The sequence below is a fragment of the Pleurodeles waltl genome, chromosome 7 (genome assembly GCF_031143425.1).
Source record: "Pleurodeles waltl isolate 20211129_DDA chromosome 7, aPleWal1.hap1.20221129, whole genome shotgun sequence".
In the NCBI taxonomy this organism is placed as follows: domain Eukaryota; kingdom Metazoa; phylum Chordata; class Amphibia; order Caudata; family Salamandridae; genus Pleurodeles; species Pleurodeles waltl.
Window position 1 is genome coordinate 5,284,021 of NC_090446.1, and position 27,586 is coordinate 5,311,606.

The window sequence follows — 27,586 nt, forward strand, 5'->3', positions numbered from 1 at the left end:
TACCAACAAAAAGCAGACAACAGACAGGGCATACCTATTTACTTTCCAGTGTTTGTTGTACAAGAAACTGCAGTCAGCATGACCAATGAACTGATTTGCCCAGTTTTAATTATTAAATCAAAATTACCAAGTCAAAATATTTAATGCATAATTAAACAATTGTCTGCTTCCCAGTCTTCATTTACAATACTAATAGCAGACGAAAAATGACGTTGACAATACACACTTGTTTTTCTTAAATAAATATAATTACAAATCCTATTTCCAAACTTCTTTTCTGTAACCTGTCATATGTTATGTGTAATGAGTCAGCAGCATTTTTTTTTTTTTTTAACAGCGTATGTTATCTCAACACAACACACCAAATTATAGTGTTATCTTACATTGTGGGATAAACAAAATAACAGAATTTATACAACGTCATATTTTACTCTTTTACTGTACGGCACAGACCTAGAGCCCTACAGGTCTAGATCTTAATAAAATAAAAATAAAAAAAGGCAAAACCTCACACAACAACTTAGTCTCCATGTATAGACTTAAACAGTATTACCTTCAATGAGCACCCAAAACTGCATCTCATCTATGAAAGCAATTTTACTCCAAATTAGAGAATGTAAGATATGTCGGACCTCATGCTCCCCCTCTATCTCAATGTCTGGATTGCGTCGGATTGACTGATTAGACTCACTTTCATTCAAATCCATACAACGCGTAATCATGGGATTGGTCACATCAGTTGTTTCCTTATCGTTTAATGTAAAAAAACAGTTTTTAATTGAAGGAAACCGACATTTTATTTATTCAGGATTGGTTGCCCTTGCTTTCTGTTTTGTCCAGTAGGATCGATATATAACTTCAGTACAATCTTCAGTGAGCTCCTGCACTCAGAGGTAAGATGTGAGCTTCAGTAATTGAACAGTTTTTGGTTGAGAATGGTCTTTGAATGCACATAGCTTATCTATTATCCGATTAGTGCATTATTTGGGATAATCTGAACATCGACCAGTATATCCTCAGATCATGAAATGTTAAAACCCTTTGTTTTTATTGGGTGAATTAATGTTTTCATAGCTTAACGGTCCAACTTCAATTGCCATAAAAGGCTCATTAATTGTACAGTAAGACAAATGAATGTGTAGATAATAAACGACATAGTAAGAAACAAAAAAAGAACTATATTTTAGAATTTCTACCTTAATCATACTAGTGCCTTCTGTCTGTTTGTTACTCCTTATGATTAGATTATTAACTGGAGCCTATTTTAAGCAAAGAAGATGAATTAGCTGTAAACACATTTATGGACCTAAGGGTAAGTTTCCAGGTAATTTTATTCTGTCAAACAGCTGTAACTCAAATTCTGCAAATTATTTCTGCACCAAGCAGCATGATATCGGTCCTTGTGGGGCTAGCTTTTAAGTCCAACAATGACGTGTTCCCAATCAGAATTCTACTCAGAATATCAACATCTTGGTTTATATATACATATTAGAAAAATAAATCACAAACATGCAATAAAATCCTACAGGTCCACATATTATGATACAAAGGGCTGTATTTTCCTTTATTGCAATCACATGTATATATCTGGATAAGTAATACAGACGGAATCACCTTGCCTAGAATCCCTCACTACATTCAACAACAATTATTTCATTACTGTCTTCTCTTCTTAACAAGGAGACTTAAAAGAGCAAACTCACATAAGCTTTTACTAATCACCGTTTGATAAGGAATGTCAAACAGTCCTACTGACCTATGAAATGTGCTATTAACAATGCTTATTCAGAGACCTTTCAAGCCCTTCCTTAAATAACGTCTGATCAAAAGAAAAACACTGGACATGCAGTGAGATAACCTCTGGCATGGTTTACACAGGTAGAATTAATAACACAAATACAAATGAAGCCCTCACAGGGAAAATAGTTTTCTTGGCTTGAATAGCACATCTAATTATTCCTGCTCTTTCAGTAACTGGGATCAAACAAATCTGTTATTGTTTACGTTAGTATTAGCTTAGTATGAACCACAAATCTAAACACCATCAATGGAACAAGGTAGGGCAAGAATATGACAACGATGTGACCTGTTCTGCCCCTCCATTCCCACTCTGAATTCAGCTTACTGCTCTGCGGTTGTAGGACGCAGGCATTAAAGGGGGGGGGGGGGGTTGGAGCCATGAGGAGAATCAGAAATTCCCTTACCAGAAGCCACAACATGGAAGTAGTGCATAGCACTAACTTTTAGTAATGTCCAGAGGCAGTCTAAAAGGTCACTCAGTAAAGTGAGGGGCGTGAAGAAAGGAAGGGGTCTAAGAGTGATAACCTCATGAGTGGCCAACCCCCCCACCCCCACCCACCCAGTCTTCACTCCTTAGTCGGACAGTCTTCCTGCTGAGCCTTTGTCATAGAGAAGGCGGCTCGAAGGATGCCTCTGGACAGGTGTGTGATGTGGGACTGTGTTTGGCTGGCTCAGTGGTGATGGGGAGGTAGGAGAGTTACCAACTCCAGGATTCAATCCACCGTGCCCCTCTGCCTGCAGTACGCCACACATCTGGAAAAGGCACATAAATATTTCCTGAAACATCAGTCCATCCATCCTCTCAGATACTTATTCTGGCCAAGAGCAGGTTACATATTTTTCTAGCGTTTCATAAGATATTTTCCTTTTCTAATGTCCTCACTGAGGTACTAAAGTAGTTTCCCTCTTTGATGGGGAGGCTAGGAACTTTCAGTACCACTTCTCCGTATCTTGCCCCCATGATATGAGTGCAAAGAGAACAACATGCTTGCTTTGAGGCTGCAGGAGGTAAAAGAACTCAGACAAAGGAGACATCGGGCCTTACATTTCCCCAGTAAGGTTGGATTCCTACAGAACAAGAAATCAAAGAGGCGAGGAAGCTTGTCACTGCTACGCTCTTCATATATTAAGATGTTCTGTCTGTTGCAGTCTTCCCTCTTCAAGTGGTGGTTCTGAACAGTTGCTGAGCAGGGCAGGAGTTCATCATACAAATGTGCAGGTGTTTTGGTCATCACTTAAAGTATAAGTTATATTATTACACAACATCAGATATACTTTTTTTAACGAGGTTTGTTAGGTCATTGGTTGTTAACTGACAATAAACCGGCTGATCCCTGCGAAGGCTGTTCAGTGGGTTAAGTGCTAGCAAAAGCTGAAAGGATGATAGACTATTCCTAAAAACAAACCTTTTACCTTCACATTCCGGTTGCTGGCTTGACTTCATGATCCAGATGAAGGGTAGTTTACCATTGTTACATTGAGGTTTTAAAAAAATCATATTGCATCTCTGTATATTACGTATAATTCAAGTCATATTACGATCAAAGTGTGGTTGGTACACTATCACATGCTTTCTATGATTGTGCCAAGCAATACTAACATGTTGCCCTTTTTTGAAGTCATCCACGACGGCATAATTAAACTACAGCCAATCTTTCTGTTCTTAGCCAAGTTGATGTATGTTCACTGTTTGGCACAGATTTTGGACTAGCACCCAGGAATGCAGTTCCAAACGTGTGACCATTTTAAGGTGTTCTATGATTTATTTTGGTTACCCTTTTACCAATCATGAATTTAGATATATATTATTTCTCTCGGTTTGCCCAGCTATTCAGTATAACAGTGCATGACACAATTTCCCTACTTTTCTTTCCTATGCACCAGTTCTAGTTCCTTTTTGTCTCGTTTTATAACTTGATTTTCTTTTTCTTTTTTTTTTAACCAGTGCCCTATAGATCTTCTTTAAAAAAGTAGTTTTGCTTAGTGAACTACTGCCCTTCAGTTGAGGTAAAGATTTCTTCATTAAATATCTCAATCTTCCTCAGAAATGTAACTGTCCTAGTTTTATTCAAATGCGTATCAAGCACTGCACATCATCTACTAGTACTTTAATTTTATTTTCTATTCTGAACTTTCATACGGGTGCGGTTGTTTTTTTTTTTTTTTTTTAATCTGACATGCTGCTTTGATTACTTTATTTGTATCCAGTCAGTCTGTTAAGTTTGGATACAGTTTATTTTAGTGACATCATCTGAATCCCTTTCAATGAGTTCAAGTGCCAGATTTATCTTCTGAATGTGATCCCGCCTGTTGGTGCACGTTTACTTTCAGGTAAAATCTGTGGTTGGTTTATGTCGATTTCTGTTTCATTCTGTTTTAATAATAAATTCCAGAAGTTTGTTCTTCAACACCATCTGCTATCAAGTGCTTACTGTTAGAATATATATGATTTACATAACCAGGCTTTTATTTTTTATGGGCAGGCCCTTTTCTATCTTTTATTATTTCTTCTCCTGTGTTAATTATTGAAGGCGCCGGATGGGTAGCAGCCCTTTGTTTTTTTGTGTATTTCTTGTTTTCACCCAAATTTAGACTTCAAATTACCTTTCTTTCTTGCTTTAATTTTTGAAGTTACGGATTAGGCTTGGATGATTTGTTCTTCTTTAGACTAGCTCTCTTGCTTGTATGTGTTTTCAGATGTTTAGTAAGATGTTCTTTGCGACCAAAGCTTTTTCTACATTCAGTGCACGGATGCAGTTTCTCACCAGTATGTATTCTTTCATGGCTATGAAGATTGCGCTGGTCACTGAAAGATTTTTCACATTCTGCACATTGATATGGTTTCTCACCTGTATGCGTTCTCTGGTGGATAGAAAGATGTGCTTTCCAGCTGAATCTTTTCCGACATTCAGTGCACTCATAAGGTTTCTCACCAGTATGTGTTCTCTTATGAACCATGAGATCTAATTTATACCGTAAGCATTTACCACAATCAGGACATTGATAAGGTCTTTCACCGGTATGTATTCTTTCATGGATCATAAGTTTGTCCCTTCTACTGAAATTTTTCCCACATTCCATACAATGGTGCGGTTTCTCTCCTGTATGTATTCTCTCATGCTCATTCAGTCTTTTCTTTTCAATGAAACTTTGGCCACATTCACTGCATTGATACGGTTTCTCTCCTGTATGTGTTCTCTCATGTTTATTAAGACTTGCCTTATGAGTAAAGCTTTTCCCACATTCAGTGCATTGATATGGCTTCTCACCAGTATGTGTTCTCTGGTGTATTGTAAGAGAGTTCTTGTGACAGTACTTTTTCCCACATTCAATACAGTGGTAAGGTTTCTCACCTGTATGTATTCTCTGATGTGTATTAAGATGTCCCTTCTCTCTGAAGCGCTTTCCACATTCAGTGCAATGAAAAGGTTTTTCTCCGGTGTGTGTTCTCTCATGGTAGATAAGTGACTTCTTATCACTAAAGCATTTCCCACATTCAGAGCATGTGAAAGGTTTTTCTCCTGTGTGTGTTCTCTCATGGATTCTAAGATTACGTTTCAGACTGAAGCTTTTCCCGCATTCGGTGCATTGAAAGGGGTCCTCTCCTGAATGCGTTCTTTGGTGGACTGTAAGGCCCATCTTGTAACTGAAGCTTTCTCCACACTCAAAGCAATGATACGGTTTCTCACCTGTATGTGTCCTCTCATGCATAATAAGAACCCCCTTTCGACTGAAGCTCTTCTCACATTCAGTGCATTGGTAGGGCCTCGCACCAGTATGTGTTCTCTGGTGGATTAAAAGATGTATATTATGTCTAAAGTGCTTCCCACAATCAGTGCATTGGTGAGGTTTCTCATGGATCATAGCGATTCCCTTGCAATTTAAGCTTTTTCCACAATGCTTTTTGACTGCCAGCATTGTTTAATGGTTAGTGAAACATTTCTTCCCACTGATATTCTCACAAAAGTGTGCTTTGTTTCTTGTCCATTTGTATTCTTAGGATGTTGAGAAAATCCCTTCTCAATTAAATGTATTACAAACAACACTGTAATCGCATAAGTTATTCATACTCTTTCTATAATGCACACATCTGTGCTTTGTGACAAATGCATTTCTAATTTAGGATTATTAGATTGCAGCTTTTATTTCTGTCTTTTGGAGGGAGACGTGATGTGTTCCTTTGATCGGTCTCAGACTCTACACACTCACTCGGGGGTTGAACTGTTATAACACGGAATGTGCTGCAATACAAACTTCTTTTACATTCGGTAAGGGTATCCCACTTGTATTTCACAGTCAAATACTCCTCAGAGATTTGGTGACTCAGAGTTCCGGTGGCACTTTGCATTGTCTTACAAATGCAAAAATGTAAATTTAACAGACTCCTTTTAGGGACAATTCTGCTCCTGCAACAATCACCTACTGGATTAAAAGGAGAGAAACACCGTTAGAACTTTACTCAGTACACAAAAGGTACAGAAGACACATTTTCTCTGAGCGAGTGCAGCGCGAGACAGAAGGCTCTGTCACTGAAGTACTATTGAGATTGGTTTCCTTTCCAGTAGCTCTTATTTGTGGACCCTAAACCCAAACATTTACCACAGCACCCTCCTTTCGATCAATCAGTGGGATCGTAATCCTGTAGTAAGCACAATAATAAAATCAAAGGAAATCTAGCAACATATTTATATAATTTCAATATCAGTTATAATATTGCACTGACCTACACTCCAAAAATTTGAACCAAACAAAACAATGAACATTGTTGGAACCCAAACCAAAAATAAATGTTAAATTTTGCACTGCTGAACTCATAGCTCATTAACATTTGGAGACAAGAAACAGTGCGGTGTGCAAGAACTGAGAAACCCATGGCGCTGCCACAAGAAGATGTACGTGGTTCAAATATGATGGGCTTTAGGACTTCACTGTGAATATGAAGATTCAAAGTACATTGTGGGCACCTCTACACGTTTGGAGGAGAAAAACAAAATAACAATCAGTTAATTAGTACAAAACAAAACAGAAAACTATTAATTTAGAATCTTCACCCAGCTGGTGCCTCAGCGTATTAAATAAAGAAAGTTTATCCATTGAAGGAAAGCAGATACATTTACTAGCCCTGCGAGCATTTGAAAACATGTTTATGTGAACAGATCAAAGTAAAGATGTGGTACTCACTTGTTTGTGATCCCAACTCTCAGTGATGAACCCACAGCCGAACCAATGGATACTCAATAACTTTTTCAAAATTATTTTTATTGAGTTTTATCAAACATTTAAACAAATGCAACCATGTATCTGGAATAAAACAATTCATCCACAGTTATCAAAGTCAATGCAACGTCAATTTAACAATCTCCCAACACCTGCGATTGGTTCATCATTTCATTAGTAAACCTTTCTAGTTAGCAGAACTTTTAAACTCATTTTTTCATTATTCCTTATACTTTGAAATCTGGGTTTTCTCCCTATTCACTGTTTCATCCTCTTCATACATATTCACGTGTTCAAGTCTTTATAGTGGTCTATTGACCAGTAGACTGGTCAGTCATACCAAAGTTTCTGCCCACGGTGTTAGGTCTCCTCTTAGTTTGTCATCTTCCATACGAGCGCCATATATTCTTTACTGGCCAGGACCCACTTTAACAAGTTCACTTTCCATTTATCATACTTGGGCGCTGATGGTATGACCAAGAGGAAGGAGATTTTTTTATTTTTGCTAGAATGGAACCTAGAGCAGCATGCTGGTTTTTCACACGCACTGTTCCTTATAGCCATTAATTTATACCTTTATCCGGTATTGATCCCATTGCTGTTTAAGTTCCTCTACAATGGTGCCCCAGAACACCAAGCTAAATGGACACATCCGTACCATGGGTAGAAAGTCAGCCACCAATGTTCCACATCAACTACATCCCAGGGATCTTCCTGGGTATGAACTTGCCAAAGTTTGTGGCATGATACAAGTTGGTAAAACGGAATTCTATCTAAACTTGCAGTGGCTGAAAGCTTTTTGACATGCTTTCTTCCAGTCTGTGTGCATCAATGGGTCGGAGCAGTCCAGTGACCAGCTCTTGTGTCCTGCCATCCTATCTCCCCTGAATCTTGTAGGAGTGCTGTATATAAATGTGTTACCAATTTTCTGTCAGATTTAGTATTATTGGGATTGTGGTATTCGTGGTAGGTGTATCTGAAAATTATGTCCTTATTTCTCTAGTTGTGTGTGCTTATTTTACGTATTGGAAGAATCATCCCAGGCCCACCTGAACACTTCTTGTGCCTCCGCCAAGGTAAGGTATCTGCTGTTCTGGTCTAAAACCTCCTATCACATATCCTGCCTCCTAACAGTGTAGTACTGACAAATCCTGCTTTCTATTTTTGAGTGGTCTTATGGACCACAGTGGAATGTCAGCAGCCAAGGCTGGTCACTTCAGTACCCTCTAAACTGCTTTTTCCTGGACAGTATCCCGACTTACCACATTTGGGTTTAGTATTTGCTATGCTTTGTCCCATCATAAATGCTGCTGGAAATGTTCTCAATCGGTATGTTACAATTCACAGGTTTTTTATGGCTTCTGTCAAACCAGCCCACTGAGGGTTGTAATTGTGTCAGTACATAATATAAAAAAAATAAGTTAGGAAGTCCCAGACAACCATGTTTAATCTACTACGAGCTTCAGTGTGGCCACTTAACCTAACTGCATTTGCCCGACCACACTAAAGTACTTGAGGCCATTGATTTCCTTAAAGACTCTAAATGACATCAGGCACAAACAATTCTATAGCATACAGAGGCAGCTAAATAGAAAAAACATTTTGGCCACTTCTATTCCCACACATGATTCATAAGGACAGAGTTTTCCAAAACTCAACCATGTGCCTGAGCCCTGTCAAGGTTTCCCATATTTAGAGTGTGTTGGATCTGTCATGTGTGACCTGCTTGTCAAGGTTCTGAAGACTTCTCGTCTCCCGTTCTGTACCTAAATTTGGTAATTCATGCTCCTCCATTTCCTGTAGGGAATAGTCTGGAGAAGGTGAGAAACCAAGCGCGCAAGTCTTGCAGATATGCTAATGCATCATCTGCGTATGGTGGCACAAAATATGTTCTACTGGCCGCTGCTCTGCCCCACTGCGCCACGCCTGTGAATAATCTACCTGTGAGTGGCCTCCCTATCCTACCTATCCAGGTAGACACTAGGCAACTTTGCTAGGAACCCCCTTTCTAGTTTTAAACATGCAAGATCCAGTATCTGTTTTAAAACGTTTATACCGCCCGGTATAAAAACTGAACCCGCATTAAAAAGTGTCCAAAACCCAGCCAGTCCTTCACTGTCCATGTGTAACCCCAACCCACTGCAACAATGCATGTTTAATGCACAGCTGTCCATGTATAACCCCAATCCACTGCCACAATGCATGTTTAATGCACAGCTGTCCATGTGTAACCCCAATCCACTGCCACAATGCATGTTTAATGCACAGCTGTCCATGTGTAACCCCAATCCACTGCCACAATGTATGTTTAATGCACAGCTGTCCATGTGTAACCCCAATCCACTGCCACAATGCATGTTTAATGCACAGCCGTCCATGTGTAACCCCAACCCATTGCCACAATGCATGTTTAACCCCTTCCCCGCCACGGACGTAATGGTTACGTCCATGGCAGCGCCCGTGTGGCGCCATGGACGTAACCATTACGTCCTGAATGCTTCCCTCGGGAGAAGCGCTAGCGCTCCTCCGGAGGGCCGCCCCCCCACCCCCCTAGGTCAGGGCTGACCGGGGAATCCCTTCCCCTTCCACCCCCGACCCCCCCCACCCCCCCCTGTGACGTCAGCACGCGAGCGCGCGCTGATTTGTCACAGGGGCCTCCCTAGTCGCGCTGGAAGCTCTGCTTCCAGCGCGATTGAAAAAGAAATGCAAAAGCATTTCTTTTTCAATCACTTGGGAGGCCCGGAGGGGCTTCAAAGGGAAGGAAAAGTATTTCCTTCCCTTTGAAGTCCCTCCGAGGGTTTCAAAAGCCGGATTGCTTGCAATCCGGCTTTTGAAACCCCACTAGACACCAGGTATTTTTTTTTTTTTCATTGAAATTGACCAAAGGGAGCGACCCCTTGGGCAAGGGTCGCTCCCAGGGGGGGCATTTTTTTGAAAAGGCCTTTTCTGCCCCCCCTGGGGGCAGATCGGCCTTACTAGGCCGATCTGCCCCCAGGGGGGGCAGAAACCTCTAGGCACCAGGGATCATTTTTTTTTTTTTGTTTCATTTTTTTTTTATTGAGGTGGGGAGCGACTCCTTAGGCAAGGGTCGCTCCCCTTGGGGGAAAATTATATTTTGGCCATTTCTGCCCCCCTTGGGGGCAGATTGGCCTATTTTGATGAGGCCAATCTGCCCCCAAGGGGGGTAGAAACCACTAGACACCAGGGAGTTTTTTCTTTGCGTGAATTTCACGCAAAGGGAGCGACCCCTTAGGCAAGGGTCGCTCCCTGGGGGGGAGGGCAATTTATTTTAGGCCATTTCTGCCCCCCCTGGGGGCAGATCGGCCTATTATTAGGCCGATCTGCCCCCAGGGGGGGAAGAAACCTCTAGGCGCCAGGGCAAATTTTTTTTTTGTGTTTTTTTTTTTTGTTCTTTCTTTTTTTTTAGAGATGGTGAGCGACCCATCAGGCAAGGGTCGCTCCCCTGGGGGGCAAATTGTATTTAGACCATTTCTGCCCCCCTGGGGGCAGATTGGCCGATTTTAGGTCAATCTGCCCCCAAGGGGGCAGAAACCACTAGGCACCGGGGATTTGTTTTTTGGCGCCAATGTCACGCAGGGGGAGCGACCCTGTAGGCAAGGGTCGCTCCCGGGGGGCGGGGGGTGGGGGTTGGGGGGGCAAATTTATTTTAGGCCATTTCTGCCCCCCCGGGGGACAGATCGGCCTATTATTAGGCCGAACTGCCCCCGGGGGGGGGGGGGCAGAACACTCTAGGCGCCAGGGCAATTTTTTTTTTGTGTGTTTTTTTTTTGTTGTTTCTTTTTTTAGAGATGGGGAGCGACCCATCAGGCAAGGGTCGCTCCCCTGGGGGGGCAAATTGTATTTAGACCACTAGGCACCGGGGATTTGTTTTTTGGCGCCAATGTCACGCAGGGGGAGCGACCCCGTAGGCAAGGGTCGCTCCCGGGGGGGGCAATTTTTTTTTAGGCCATTTCTGCCCCCCCGGGGGACAGATCGGCCTATTATTAGGCCGATCTGCCCCCGGGGGGGGGGGGCAGAAACCTCTAGGCGCCAGGGGAATTTTTCTTTTTTTTCTTTGTTTTTTTTTTTTAGAGATGGGGAGCGACCCATCAGGCAAAAGTCGCTCCCCTGGGGGACAAATTGTATTTAGGCCATTTCTGCCCCCCTTGGGGGCAGATTGGCTGAGTTTAGGTCAACCTGCCCCCAAGGGGGCAGAAACCACTAGGCACCGGGGATTTGTTTTTTGGTGCCAATGTCACGCAGGGGGAGCGACCCCGTAGGCAAGGGTCGCTCCCGGCGGGGGAGGGTGGGGGTTGGGGGGGCAAATTTATTTTAGGGCATTTCTGCCCCCCCCCCCCCCCCCTGGGGCCGGCTGAGCTACAGGCCAAACACCACAGGTAGGCACCTTGCAAAAAACACCTCTGTTTTCTGTGAAAAAATATGTTGTGTCCACGTTGTGTTTTGGGCCATTTCCTTTTGTGGGCGCTAGGCCTACCCACAGAAGTGATGTACCATTTTTATCGAGAGACTTAGGGGAACGCTGGGTGGAAGGAAATTTGTGGCTCCTCTCAGATTCCAGAACTTTCTGTCACCGAAATGAGAGGAAAAAGTGTTTTTTGGGCCAAATTTTGATGTTTGCAAAGGATTCTGGGTAACATAACCTGGTCAGAGCCCCGCAAGTCACCCCATCTTGGATTCCCCTGGGTTTCTAGTTTTCAAAAATGCACTGGTTTGCTAGGTTTCCTCAGGTGTCGGCTGAGCTACAGGCCAAAATCCACAGGTAGGCACTGCTTTTTATAAAAAAATGTGATGTGTCCACGTTGTGTTTTGGGTCCTTTCCTTTCGTGGGCGCTAGCCCTACCCACACAAGTGATGTATCATTTTTATCGGGAGACTTGGGGGAACGCTGGGTAGAAGGAAATTTGTGGCTCCTCTCAGATTCCAGAACTTTCTGCCACAGAAATGTGAGTAACATGTGTATTTTTAGCCAAATTTTGAGGTTTGCAAAGGATTCTGGGTAACAGAACCTGGTCCGAGCCCCGCAAGTCACCCCTCCTTGGATTCCCCTAGGTCTCTAGTTTTCAGAAATGCACAGGTTTGGTAGGTTTCCCTAGGTGCCGGCTGAGCTAGAGGCCAAAATCTACAGGTAGGCACTTCGCAAAAAACACCTCTGTTTTTTTCCAAAATGTAGGATGTGTCCACGTTGCGCTTTGGGGTGTTTCCTGTCGCCGGCGCTAGGCCTACCCACGCAAGTGAGGTATCATTTTTATCGGGAGACTTGGGGGAACGCTGGGTGGAAGGAAATATGTAGCTCCTCTCAGATTCCAGAACTTTCTGCCACAGAAATGTGAGGGACATGTGTTTTTTTAGCCAAATTTTGAGGTTTGCAAAGGATTCTGGGTAACAGAACCTGGTCCGAGCCACACAAGTCACCCCTCCTTGGATTCCCCTAGGTCTCTAGTTTTCAGAAATGCATAGGTTTGGTAGGTTTCCCTAGGTGGCGGCTGAGCTAGAGGCCAAAATCTACAGGTAGTCACTTTGCTAAAAACAGCTCTGTTTTCTGTGATATGTCCACGTTGTGTTTTGGGGCATATCCTGTCGCGGGCGCTAGGCCTACCCACACAAGTGAGGTATCATTTTTATCGGGAGACGTGGGGGAACGCTGGGTGGAAGGAAATTTGTGGCTCCTCTCAGATTCCAGAACTTTCTGCCACAGAAATGTGAGGAACATGTGTTTTTTTAGCCAAATTTTGAGGTTTGCAAAGGATTCTGGGTAACAGAACCTGGTCCGAGCCACACAAGTCACCCCTCCTTGGATTCCCCTAGGTCTCTAGTTTTCAGAAATGCATAGGTTTGGTAGGTTTCCCTAGGTGGCGGCTGAGCTAGAGGCCAAAATCTACAGGTAGTCACTTTGCTAAAAACAGCTCTGTTTTCTGTGATATGTCCACGTTGTGTTTTGGGGCATATCCTGTCGCGGGCGCTAGGCCTACCCACACAAGTGAGGTATCATTTTTATCGGGAGACGTGGGGGAACGCTGGGTGGAAGGAAATTTGTGGCTCCTCTCAGATTCCAGAACTTTCTGCCACAGAAATGTGAGGAACATGTGTTTTTTTAGCCAAATTTTGAGGTTTGCAAAGGATTCTGGGTAACCGAACCTGGTCCGAGCCACACAAGTCACCCCTCCTTGGATTCCCCTAGGTCTCTAGTTTTCAGAAATGCACAGGTTTGGTAGGTTTCCCTAGGTGGCGGCTGAGCTACAGGCCAAAATCTACAGGTAGTCACTTTGCTAAAAACAGCTCTGTTTTCTGTGATGTGTCCAGGTTGTGTTTTGGGGCATATCCTGTCGCGGGCGCTAGGCCTACCCACACAAGTGAGGTATCATTTTTATCGGGAGACGTGGGGGAACGCTGGGTGGAAGGAAATTTGTCGCTCCTCTCAGATTCCAGAACTTTCTGCCACAGAAATGTGAGGAACATGTGTTTTTTTAGCCAAATTTTGAGGTTTGCAAAGGATTCTGGGTAACAGAACCTGGTCCGAGCCACACAAGTCACCCCTCCTTGGATTCCCCTAGGTCTCTAGTTTTCAGAAATGCACAGGTTTGGTAGGTTTCCCTAGGTGGCGGCTGAGCTAGAGGCCAAAATCTACAGGTAGTCACTTTGCTAAAAACAGCTCTGTTTTCTGTGATGTGTCCACGTTGTGTTTTGGGGCATATCCTGTCGCGGGCGCTAGGCCTACCCAAACAAGTGAGGTATCATTTTTATCGGGAGACTTGGGGGAACATAGAATAGCAAAACAAGTGTTATTGCCCCTTGTCTTTCTCTACATTTATTCCTTCCAAATATAGGGGTGTGTGTAAAAAAGATATCTATTTGAGAAATTCCATGTAATTCACGTGCTACTATGGTCACCCCGGAATTCAGAGATGTGCAAATAACCACTGCTCCTCAACACCTTATCTTGTGCCCTTTTTGGAAATGCAAAGGTTTTCTTGATAGCTATTTTTTACTCCTTATATTTCAGCAAATGAATTACTGTATACCCGGTATAGAATGAAAACGCACTGCAGGGTGCAGCTCATTTATTGGCTCTGGGTTCCTCGGGTTCTTGATGAACCTACAAACCCTATATATCCCCGCAACCAGAGGAGTCCAGCAGACGTAACGGTATATTGCTTTCGATAATCTGACATTGCAGGGAAAAGTTACAGAGTAAAAAGTAGAGAAAAATTTATGTTTTTTTCACCTCAATTTCAATATTTTTCTTTTTCAGCTGTTATTTTCTGTAGGAAACCCTTGTAGGATCTACACAAATGACCCCTTGCTGAATTCAGAATGTTGTCTACTTTTCAGAAATGTTTAGGTTTCTGGGATCCAGCATTGGTTTCATGACCATTCCTGTCACTGACTGGAAGGAGGCTGAAAGCACAAAAAATTGCACAAATGGGGTATGCCCCAGTAAAATGCCAAAATTGTGTTGAAAAATTGGGTTTTCGGATTCAAGTCTGCCTGTTCCTGAAAGCTGGGAAGCTGCTGAGTTTAGCACCGCAAACCCTTTGTTGATGCCATTTTCAGGGGAAAAACCACAAGCCTTCTTCTGCAGCCACTTTTTCCAATTTTTTTGAAAAAAACAAAATTTTCCCTGTATTTTGGCCAATTGATTGGCCTCTTTCAGGGGAACCCACAAAGTCTGGGTACCTCCAGAATCCCTAGGATGTTGGAAAAAAAGGACGCAAATTTGGCTTGGTTAGCTCATGTGGACAAAAAGTTATGCGGGCCTAAGCGCGAACTGCCCCAAATAGGCAAAAAAAGGCCTGGCACAGGAGGGGGAAAAGGCCTGGCAGCGAAGTGGTTAATGCACAGATGTCCATGTGTAACCCCAATCCACTGCAACAATGCATGTTTAATGCACAGCCGTCCATGTGTAACCCTAACTCATTGCCACAATGCATGTTTAATGCACAGATGTCCATGTGTATCCCCAACCCACTGCCACAATGCATGTTTAATGCACAGCCGTCCACGTGTAACCCCAACCCACTGCCACAATGCATGTTTAATGCACAGCTGTCCACGTGGAACCCCAACCCACTGCCACAATGCATGTTTAATGCACAGCTGTCCACGTGGAACCCCAACCCACTGCCACAATGCATGTTTAATGCACAGCTGTCCACGTGGAACCCCAACCCACTGCAACAATACATGTTTAATGCACAGCTGTCCACGTGAAACATGCATGTTTAATGCACAGCTGTCCACGTGGAACCCCAACCCACTGCCACAATGCATGTTTAATGCACAGCTGTCCACGTGGAACCCCAACCCACTGCACAATGCATGTTTAATGCACAGCTGTCCATGTGTAACCCCAATCCACTGCCACAATGCATGTTTAATGCACAGCCGTCCATGTGTAACCCCAACCCATTGCCACAATGCATGTTTAATGCACAGATGTCCATGTGTAACCCCAATCCACTGCAACAATGCATGTTTAATGCACAGCCGTCCATGTGTAACCCTAACCCATTGCCACAATGCATGTTTAATGCACAGATGTCCATGTGTATCCCCAACCCACTGCCACAATGCATGTTTAATGCACAGCCGTCCACGTGTAACCCCAACCCACTGCCACAATGCATGTTTAATGCACAGCTGTCCACGTGGAACCCCAACCCACTGCCACAATGCATGTTTAATGCACAGCTGTCCACGTGGAACTCCAACCCACTGCCACAATGCATGTTTAATGCACAGCTGTCCACGTGGAACCCCAACCCACTGCCACAATGCATGTTTAATGCACAGCTGTCCACGTGGAACATGCATGTTTAATGCACAGCTGTCCACGTGGAACCCCAACCCACTGCCACAATGCATGTTTAATGCACAGCTGTCCATGTGTATCCCCAACCCACTGCCACAATGCATGTTTAATGCACAGCTGTCCACGTGGAACCCCAACCCACTGCCACAATGCATGTTTAATGCACACCTGTCCACGTGGAACCCCAACCCACTGCCACAATGCATGTTTAATGCACAGCTGTCCACATGGAACCCCAACCCACTGCCACAATGCATGTTTAATGCACAGCTGTCCACGTGGAACCCCAACCCACTGCCACAATGCATGTTTAATGCACAGATGTCCATGTGTAACCCCAATCCACTGCAACAATGCATGTTTAATGCACAGCTGTCCACGTGGAACCCCAACCCACTGCCACAATGCATATTTAATGCACAGCTGTCCATGTGTAACCCCAACCCACTGCAACAGTGCATGTTTAATGCACAGCTGTCCACGTGGAACATGCATGTTTAATGCACAGCTGTCCACGTGTATCCCCAACCCACTGCCACAATGCATGTTTAATGCACAGCTGTCCACGTGGAACCCCAACCCACTGCCACAATGCATGTTTAATGCACAGCTGTCCACGTGGAACCCCAACCCACTGCCACAATGCATGTTTAATGCACATATGTCCACGTGGAACCCCAACCCACTGCCACAATGCATGTTTAATGCACAGATGTCCATGTGTAACCCCAATCCACTGCAACAATGCATGTTTAATGCACAGCTGTCCACGTGGAACCCCAACCCACTGCCACAATGCATGTTTAATGCACAGCCGTCCATGTGTAACCCCAACCCATTGCCACAATGCATGTTTAATGCACAGATGTCCATGTGTAACCCCAATCCACTGCAACAATGCATGTTTAATGCACAGCCGTCCATGTGTAACCCTAACCCATTGCCACAATGCATGTTTAATGCACAGATGTCCATGTGTAACCCCAATCCACTGCAACAATGCATGTTTAATGCACAGCTGTCCACGTGTAACCCCAACCCACTGCATCAATGCATGTTTAATGCACAGCTGTCCACGTGGAATCCCAACCCACTGCAACAGTGCATGTTTAATGCACAGCTGTCCACGTGGAACCCCAACCCACTGCAACAGTGCATGTTTAATGCACAGCTGTCCACGTGGAACCCCAACCCACTGCCACAATGCATGTTTAATGCACACCTGTCCACGTGGAACCCCAACCCACTGCCACAATGCATGTTTAATGCACAGATGTCCACGTGGAACCCCAACCCACTGCCACAATGCATGTTTAATGCACAGATGTCCACGTGTAACCCCAACCCACTGCAACAATGCATGTTTAATGCACAGCTGTCCACGTGGAACCCCAACCCACTGCCACAATGCATGTTTAATGCACAGCTGTCCATGTGTAACCCCAACCCACTGCAACAGTGCATGTTTAATGCACAGCTGTCCACGTGGAACATGCATGTTTAATGCACAGCTGTCCACGTGTATCCCCAACCCACTGCCACAATGCATGTTTAATGCACAGCTGTCCACGTGGAACCCCAACCCACTGCCACAATGCATGTTTAATGCACAGCTGTCCACGTGGAACCCCAACCCACTGCCACAATGCATGTTTAATGCACAGCTGTCCACGTGGAACCCCAACCCACTGCCACAATGCATGTTTAATGCACAGATGTCCATGTGTAACCCCAATCCACTGCAACAATGCATGTTTAATGCACAGCTGTCCACGTGGAACCCCAACCCACTGCCACAATGCATGTTTAATGCACAGCCGTCCATGTGTAACCCCAACCCATTGCCACAATGCATGTTTAATGCACAGATGTCCATGTGTAACCCCAATCCACTGCAACAATGCATGTTTAATGCACAGCCGTCCATGTGTAACCCTAACCCATTGCCACAATGCATGTTTAATGCACAGATGTCCATGTGTAACCCCAATCCACTGCAACAATGCATGTTTAATGCACAGCTGTCCACGTGTAACCCCAACCCACTGCATCAATGCATGTTTAATGCACAGCTGTCCACGTGGAATCCCAACCCACTGCAACAGTGCATGTTTAATGCACAGCTGTCCACGTGGAACCCCAACCCACTGCAACAGTGCATGTTTAATGCACAGCTGTCCACGTGGAACCCCAACCCACTGCCACAATGCATGTTTAATGCACACCTGTCCACGTGGAACTCCAACCCACTGCCACAATGCATGTTTAATGCACACCTGTCCACGTGGAACCCCAACCCACTGCCACAATGCATGTTTAATGCACAGATGTCCACGTGGAACCCCAACCCACTGCCACAATGCATGTTTAATGCACAGATGTCCACGTGTAACCCCAACCCACTGCAACAATGCATGTTTAATGCACAGCTGTCCACGTGGAACCCCAACCCACTGCCACAATGCATGTTTAATGCACAGCTGTCCATGTGTAACCCCAACCCACTGCAACAGTGCATGTTTAATGCACAGCTGTCCACGTGGAACATGCATGTTTAATGCACAGCTGTCCACGTGTATCCCCAACCCACTGCCACAATGCATGTTTAATGCACAGCTGTCCACGTGGAACCCCAACCCACTGCCACAATGCATGTTTAATGCACAGCTGTCCACGTGGAACCCCAACCCACTGCCACAATGCATGTTTAATGCACAGATGTCCACGTGGAACCCCAACCCACTGCCACAATGCATGTTTAATGCACAGATGTCCATGTGTAACCCCAATCCACTGCAACAATGCATGTTTAATGCACAGCTGTCCACGTGGAACCCCAACCCACTGCCACAATGCATGTTTAATGCACAGCCGTCCATGTGTAACCCCAACCCATTGCCACAATGCATGTTTAATGCACAGATGTCCATGTGTAACCCCAATCCACTGCAACAATGCATGTTTAATGCACAGCCGTCCATGTGTAACCCTAACCCATTGCCACAATGCATGTTTAATGCACAGATGTCCATGTGTAACCCCAATCCACTGCAACAATGCATGTTTAATGCACAGCTGTCCACGTGTAACCCCAACCCACTGCATCAATGCATGTTTAATGCACAGCTGTCCACGTGGAACCCCAACCCACTGCAACAGTGCATGTTTAATGCACAGCTGTCCACGTGGAACCCCAACCCACTGCCACAATGCTTGTTTAATGCACAGCTGTCCATGTGTAACCCCAATCCACTGCAACAATGCATGTTTAATGCACAGCCGTCCATGTGTAACCCTAACCCATTGCCACAATGCATGTTTAATGCACAGATGTCCATGTGTAACCCCAATCCACTGCAACAATGCATGTTTAATGCACAGCCGTCCATGTGTAACCCTAACCCATTGCCACAATGCATGTTTAATGCACAGATGTCCATGTGTAACCCCAATCCACTGCAACAATGCATGTTTAATGCACAGCTGTCCACGTGTAACCCCAACCCACTGCAACAATGCATGTTTAATGCACAGCTGTCCACGTGTAACCCCAACCCACTGCCACAATGCATGTTTAATGCACAGATGTCCACGTGGAACCCCAACCCACTGCCACAATGCATGTTTAATGCACAGATGTCCACGTGGAACCCCAACCCACTGCCACAATGCATGTTTAATGCACAGATGTCCACGTGGAACCCCAACCCACTGCCACAATGCATGTTTAATGCACAGATGTCCACGTGGAACCCCAACCCACTGCCACAATGCATGTTTAATGCACAGATGTCCACGTGGAACCCCAACCCACTGCCACAATGCATGTTTAATGCACAGATGTCCACGTGGAACCCCAACCCACTGCCACAATGCATGTTTAATGCACAGATGTCCACGTGTAACCCCAACCCACTGCCACAATGCATGTTTAATGCACAGATGTCCACGTGTAACCCTAACCCACTGCCACAATGCATGTTTAATGCACAGATGTCCACGTGTAACCCCAACCCACTGCCACAATGCATGTTTAATGCACAGATGTCCACGTGTAACCCTAACCCATTGCCACAATGCATGCTTAATGCACAGCTGTCCACGTGGAACATGCATGTTTAATGCACAGCTGTCCACGTGGAACCCCAACCCACTGCCACAATGCATGTTTAATGCACAGCTGTCCACGTGGAACCCCAACCCACTGCCACAATGCATGTTTAATGCACACCTGTCCACGTGGAACCCCAACCCACTGCCACAATGCATGTTTAATGCACAGCTGTCCACGTGGAACCCCAACCCACTGCCACAATGCATGTTTAATGCACAGATGTCCACGTGGAACCCCAACCCACTGCCACAATGCATGTTTAATGCACAGATGTCCACGTGGAACCCCAACCCACTGCCACAATGCATGTTTAATGCACAGCTGTCCACGTGGAACATGCATGTTTAATGCACAGCTGTCCACGTGTAACCCCAACCCACTGCAACAATGCATGTTTAATGCACAGCTGTCCACGTGTATCCCCAACCCACTGCAACAGTGCATGTTTAATGCACAGCTGTCCACGTGGAACCCCAACCCACTGCAACAGTGCATGTTTAATGCACAGCTGTCCACGTGTATCCCCAACCCACTGCAACAGTGCATGTTTAATGCACAGCTGTCCACGTGGAACCCCAACCCACTGCAACAGTGCATGTTTAATGCACAGCTGTCCACGTGTAACCCCAATCCACTGCAACAATGCATGTTTAATGCACAGATGTCCACGTGTAACCCTAACCCACTGCCATAATGCATGTTTAATGCACAGCTGTCCACGTGTAACCCCAACCCACTGCCACAATGCATGTTTAATGCACAGATGTCCACGTGGAACCCCAACCCACTGCCACAATGCATGTTTAATGCACAGATGTCCACGTGTAACCCCAACCCACTGCCACAATGCATGTTTAATGCACAGATGTCCATGTGTAACCCTAACCCATTGCCACAATGCATGTTTAATGCACAGATGTCCACGTGGAACCCCAACTCACTGCCACAATGCATGTTTAATGCACAGATGTCCACGTGTAACCCCAACCCACTGCCACAATGCATGTTTAATGCACAGATGTCCACGTGTAACCCAAACCCACTGCAACAATGCATGTTTAATGCACAGATGTCCACGTGTAACCCAAACCCACTGCAACAATGCATGTTTAATGCACAGATGTCCACGTGTAACCCAAACCCACTGCAACAATGCATGTTTAATGCACAGATGTCCACGTGTAACCCAAACCCACTGCAACAATGCATGTTTAATGCACAGATGTCCACGTGTAACCCTAACCCACTGCCACAATGCATGTTTAATGCAAGCTTCTCTGATGCAATCTTTAATGAATGATGCTCCAAGTGCTTGCACCGTTCTTCTTAGCTTGGTTTTTATTATTGTGTCCAAATTCTCCAGGTGTTGCCCATTACCTACCCGAGACTGTTCGTATTCTGTTAATCTTACTCCCGAAACAATTCCGTTCCCGCTAGCGCGCCCGGCACGGGCAGGCACCGGTGCAGCACCTGGGGGTCTGGGGCTACATGAACACTACAGCGGGGCGGCCAAGAAACGGCCCCATGTGCCGACGCCTCCAGCGGAGAGAGGCCTCGTGAAACGATCGCACCGCTCGGCAGCGCACCCGCAGCCCCGCACACGACCCCGCCGGGAGGGGACAACCCACCAGTGTCAGCGGGCGGGACCTACCGGCAGCGCTCGGGGCTCCGGGGAGCGTCGGGCCTCCAGGCGCTCAGCAGCGGGGAGAACGAGAACTGAAATACCGGGCACCGGCGCGTGGGCGGGGCCTCGGCAACCCGGCTGCGCATGCCCAGTCCCTGCGACACTGTCTGACGTGCCCTAGCGCGCTCGTGCTGCGCATGCCCAGTCCCTGCGGCACTGTCTGACGTGCGCTAGCGCGCTCGTGCTGCGCATGCCCAGTCCCTGCGGCACTGTCTGACGTGCCCTAGCGCGCTCGTGCTGCGCATGCCCAGTCCCTGCGACACTGTCTGACGTGCCCTAGCGCGCTCGTGCTGCGCATGCCCAGTCCCTGCGACACTGTCTGACGTGCCCTAGCGCGCTCGTGCTGCGCATGCCCAGTCCCTGCGACACTGTCTGACGTGCCCTAGCGCGCTCGTGCTGCGCATGCCCAGTCCCTGCGGCACTGTCTGACGTGCGCTTGCGCGCTCGTGCTGCGCATGCCCAGTCCCTGCGGCACTGTCTGACGTGCGCTTGCGCGCTCGTGCTGCGCATGCCCAGTCCCTGCGACACTGTCTGACGTGCCCTAGCGCGCTCGTGCTGCGCATGCCCAGTCCCTGCGACACTGTCTGACGTGCCCTAGCGCGCTCGTGCTGCGCATGCCCAGTCCCTGCGACACTGTCTGACGTGCCCTAGCGCGCTCGTGCTGCGCATGCCCAGTCCCTGCGACACTGTCTGACGTGCCCTAGCGCGCTCGTGCTGCGCATGCCCACTCCCTAAGACACTGTCTGACGTGCCCTAGCACGCTCGTGCTGCGCATGCCCACTCCCTAAGACACGGGCGTGCCCTAGCGCGATCGTGCTGCGCATGCGCTGCTGCTCTCTCCGGTACACGGCACTCTCTGACATGCGCAGACACCACTGTGGCGTCCACAACCACGCGCTGCGCAAGCGCTCTTGCGAGATACACTGCACTGCCTAACGCGCGCAGAGGCAGTTCAACGCGGACAGCTGAAAAACACATCCCGGGTCTTACTAAATGTAGCCCGGCTGACCCTGCCCCGACCCTCCAGTGACTCCCTCCCGGACTGCTGCAGGAGAGCTCCTTCTAACGAACCTTCACCAGCCGCGCTCTGGCACAGCTTTTGCACCGCCACCTGAGCTCACTGCACTGCACCCCCTTCTCTCTCAGCAGAAAACACCACTTCTAATATTTTATTTCCTCTTCTGCCCTCAGTTCCTTCTTATTTTCACACAGCGTGGAATAAAACCTTGTACGGTTCTCTTCTTTCTCGCTGCATTTTCTTTTTCTTAGTTGTTACAAATGGAGTCTTTGGTTGACAGTCAGGTTACCCCCTGTCCAAGCAAGGACCCTCACTCTAGTCAGGGTAAAAGAGAATCACCCTCAGCTAACCCCTGCTTGTCCCCTTGGTAGCTTGGCAGAGCAGTAGGCTTAACTTCAGAGTGCTAGGTGTAAAGTATTTGTACCAACACACACAGTAACTTAATGAAAACACTACAAAATGACACAACACCAGTTTAGAACAATAGGAAATATTTATCTAAACAAAACAAGACCAAAACGACAAAAATCCACCATACACAACTCAAGTGATCAATAAAAATACAAAAAGAGTCTTTAAGTAGTTTTAAACACACACTAGCGCTGCTAGAGTGAAAATGTACCTGGTGTGCGTCAAAAACAACCCCATATGGGCGGGTGTGCATCAAAAATAACCCTGCACGGCAGTACTTGAGTCAAAAATCAAGCCACACGATGATCCGAAAATCCCGCAGAGCAGGTTGTGATCTCCCAGCCTCCATCAGCGATGCTGTGCGTCGTTTCTCCTGCTCCGTGCGTCAATTCTTTGGTCGCGTTTCCTGCGAGCGTCGTTTCTCAGCTGCGGAGCTGGCAGCGCGTCGTTTTTCTCAGCCGCAGATCGGATTTGCATCAATCTTTTCCCCGCAAGGCACTCTGTGCGTGGTTTTTCTTGTCTTTAGGCTGCCAGCTTCTCCTTTCAGGGTCCCATGAACTGGATGGGCACCACAGCGCAGAGTAGGAGTCTCTCCAGAGACTCCAGGTGCAGGCAGAGAGAAGTCTTTGCTGTCCCTGACACTTCAAACAATAGGAGGCAAGCTCTAGATCAAGCCCTTGGAGATTTCTTCTCAAGATGGAAGGCACACAAAGTCCAATCTTTGCCCTCTTACTCTGGCAGAAGCAGCAACTGTAGGATAGCTCCACAAAGCACAGTCACAGACAGGGCAGCTCTTCTTCCTCAGCTATTCAGCTCTTCTCCAGGCAGAGGTTCCTCTTGGTTACAGAAGTGTTTCTCAAGTCTGTGGTTTTGGGTGTCCTTTTTATAACTTCTCTGTAGGCCGACTTCAAAGTAAAGTCTCTTTGGAATGTGAAATCCTGCCTTGCCCAGGCCAGGCCCCAGACACTCACCGGGGGTTGGAGACTGCATTGTGTGAGGGCAGGCACAGCCCTTTCAGGTGAGTGACCACTCCTCTCCTCCCTCCTAGCACAGATGGCTCATCAGGATATGCAGGCAATACCCCAGCTCCCTTTGTGTCACTGTCTAGTGTGAGGTGCAACCAGCCCAACTGTCAAACTGACCCAGACAGGGAATCCACAAACAGGCAGAGTCACAGAAATGGTATAAGCAAGAAAATGCTCACTTTCTAAAAGTGGCATTTTCAAACACACAATCTTAAAATCAACTTTACTAAAAGATGTATTTTTAAATTGTGAGCTCAGAGACCCCAAACTCCACATGTCCATCCGCTCCCAAAGGGAATCTACACTTTAATCAGATTTAAAGGGAGTCTCCATGTTAACCTATTAGAGGGACAGGCCTTGCAACAGTGAAAAACAAATTTAGCAATATTTCACTGTCAGGACATATAAAACACATTACTATATGTCCCACCTTAAACATACACTGCACCCTGCCCTTGGGGCTACCTAGGGCCTACCTTAGGGGGTGCCTTACATGTAAGAAAAGGGAAGGTTTAGGCCTGGCAAGTGGGTACACTTGCCAAGTCGAATTTACAGTTAAAACTGCACACACAGACATTGCAGTGGCAGGTCTGAGACATGATTACAGAGCTACTTATGTAGGTGGCACAACCAGTGCTGCAGGCCCACTAGTAGCATTTGATTTATAGGCCCTGGCACCTCTAGTGCACCTTACTAGGGACTTACTAGCAAATCAAATATGCCAATCATGGATAAACCAATCAACCATACAATTTACACAGAGAGCATATGCACTTTTAGCACTGGTTAGCAGTGGTAAAGTGCTCAGAGTTCAAAAACCAACAGCAACAGGTCAGAAAAAATAGGAGGCAGGAGGCAAAAAGATTGGGGATGACCCTGCATAAGCAAAAAAGTCCAACAATAGTTTAGTGCAGGATTACCCGTACTCCTCCTGTGTTGTCTCCTCCACGTCACATTCTCTTCTTTGCCCCTGTTCCTTGTAGCAGACGTGTGGCTGTGACCCTGCTGGGAGCTTCCTCGGACGTGACATGAGTCTCCCAAGTCATATCATAACATCATAGCTAACAACTCATCCTATCACGACATCATACTTGCCAAGTCATTATATCACATCAGCATAGCTGCCAAGTCATCTAAGCACCACATCATAGATGCCACGTCATTATATCATGACATCATAGCTACCAAGTAATACTATCACATCATAGCTCCTAAGTCATCATATCACCACACCATACCTGCCAAGTCAACTTATCAATACATTAGGGCTGCCAAGTCATCATATCACTACACACGAACTGCCAAGTCATCATATCACTACACAGAAGCTGCCAAGTCATCATATCAGCACATCATATCTGCCAAGTCATCTCATCATGATATCACAGCTGCCAAGTCATGTAATCACAACGTCATAGCTGCCAAGTCAATGTATCACGACATTATAGCTGCCAAGTCATCTTATCATATCATAGCTGCCAAGTTTTCTGTTTCCTTATGTGTGACGTTTCCATGGTTTCAATACACTTATAAGTGACACTCAACTGCCAAATGTGTGACACTTAGTGTGACATTTTCTCGCAAGTAAAATTAAGCAATGAAGTGCACGGGAAGAGATAAATATTAGAAATTACACACTTTTGATCAACTAGAAGCCATATAATATCTTGAAGCTGCTTCTAACCTCTTGAAATGGAAGGTTTAGATACCGATAGAAAACAATGCATGTGTCCAGAAGACATAAAAGTGAATACATCATCATAATGCGCCTCACCCGCGATGCCATCACACTCTGCACATGCTGCAGAGATCAAATGAACACATGGCACGTGTTTTTGTTCCAGCAGCTACAAAAACAAGCAAATCACCTAAAGTTGGCTAATATGTTTCGCCTTTATCTGTACATACTTCAAAGAACAAATATAAACAGAAATCATTTTTAAATGTGGTTCGGAGTTGATCCATGACTTATACTTAAACAAATAAAGTAAACAGATACAAACATGCCATTTTACAAATGAATAAATACATCAGTTCTATTTGGTATCATGTCCAGGCATTGGCAGACTCTTGAACCAACAAATAAACTTCTCTTGGAAAGGTGTCAACCCTGGCATGCTTAGAGCACACAGAGAGTGCCTTGCCAATTAGCTGCCACGTGGACCAGAAACCTCATACTCTCCCTCTCTCTGTGGCATGTGCCCTTACAAGTAAAAAGAAAGTTTCATTTATTCACTGTCGCCACTCACTGATGGGCCATAATCCCAACAAAGCAGACAGTGCAAGGATGGCACCTCTTTCCGGAAAACCAGTATAGTATAACGCCTGATGCGTGGTACTTGGCAAGGCTGATACATTGTGGGCTCCACACCCACATACTAACAGATAACATCACCAGTGGTATACCAGTGACACTAGTGGTATATGTATGAAACTGACCTCACTCTGGGGTACAGGGGCCTTTTTATTAACACACTCACATGACTGGTGACACTTGTGATGGGTGGGTGTGAGATAGGTGTATCTGTAGCCCCCACTGAGGGGCTCCCTCGTGATGTGTCCAGCAAGACACCACATTCCTGCCAAAGAAAAGACAAACACGTTCAAATGGTGGAAAACAAAGCAAAAGACGAGACACCACTCAGTCTATAGGTCTCTAGAGTCACTCAGTTGGATAGCGGGGGACACACTGACAAAATGCAGCCGGCTGCCGCAGGACCTCATCGCTTAGGTTCATATTTTCATATGAGATGGGTCGGGGCACAAACAAAGAAGCAAAAGAAGGCCGGGGTCTTCTGATAGCACACCGGCTGGGGTCGAGCACAAAGAGCACAGAGTTTGTCCTTTGTGCTGATGCTCGGGATGGTTGGCGGTCGGTGTCAACAGTTAAAGGGGAGCATCAGGAGCGTTGCTTGAGTCCGTTGCAAAGCTTACACCTGATGTAGTGCTTGTCTCTGAAGACAGTCTTTTGACTGGGACGTCATCAATGACCTTCTGAGGTCTTCCTCTCAGGTTCCTCTACTTGGAATCCGTTAGTAAAGCAGCGTCAAGTCCATATCTTGTTTGGGGGGGGCCGGGTCGCCTCAAGACCGCATGTGGTCTGCACCGGAGCTGACGTGTGCTGCTTCTGGGCTGCTGCACGACTGCAATGGAGCTGCTGGGCCATCGCTGGTGTAACACTTTGGGTGGATGGTCATGGTTAAGACGTGCAACAGACAACCGATGAGGACGCAGATCAGAAGCAGCTAGTCGCTGGCTCATTGGTGCTTCAAAGTGTCCAGAGCTCTTGACTTATGGTGTAAGTATGGCGTCAGACTCTGCTCTAGTTGTAAGATGCTTCACAGACAGTAGCGGTGAGGCACTTAAGAGGGACTGGCATGAAGATGTGTCCAGTAGAGCCAACCGGTACTACACGTGCCAATGATTTGCCTTCATGGTTGCGGGATGCGTCCTTCGTTCATCAACAGTTGCAGTGATGGTGACCCGA

The 27,586-nt window shown here is 46.1% G+C and overlaps 1 protein-coding gene across 1 annotated transcript; it reads right to left on the bottom strand.

Moving 5' to 3' along the window:
• Nucleotides 1–22: 22 nt before the first annotated feature.
• On the bottom strand, nt 23–21,723 carry LOC138303496 (zinc finger protein 84-like). Its single transcript, XM_069242675.1, has 2 exons — nt 21,613–21,723; nt 23–6,222 (listed from the first exon to the last, which is right to left on the bottom strand). Exon 2 carries the CDS (start codon nt 5,716–5,718, stop codon nt 4,432–4,434), a length of 1,287 nt encoding a protein of 428 aa, XP_069098776.1. The 5' UTR covers nt 5,719–6,222; nt 21,613–21,723; the 3' UTR covers nt 23–4,431.
• Between the last annotated feature and the right edge of the window lie 5,863 nt (nt 21,724–27,586).

What these genes read in the sequence shown, in the direction of transcription:
- LOC138303496 (XM_069242675.1), bottom strand. Translation starts at nt 5,718, where the DNA reads ATGCTGGCAGTCAAAAAGCATTGTGGAAAAAGCTTAAATTGCAAGGGA.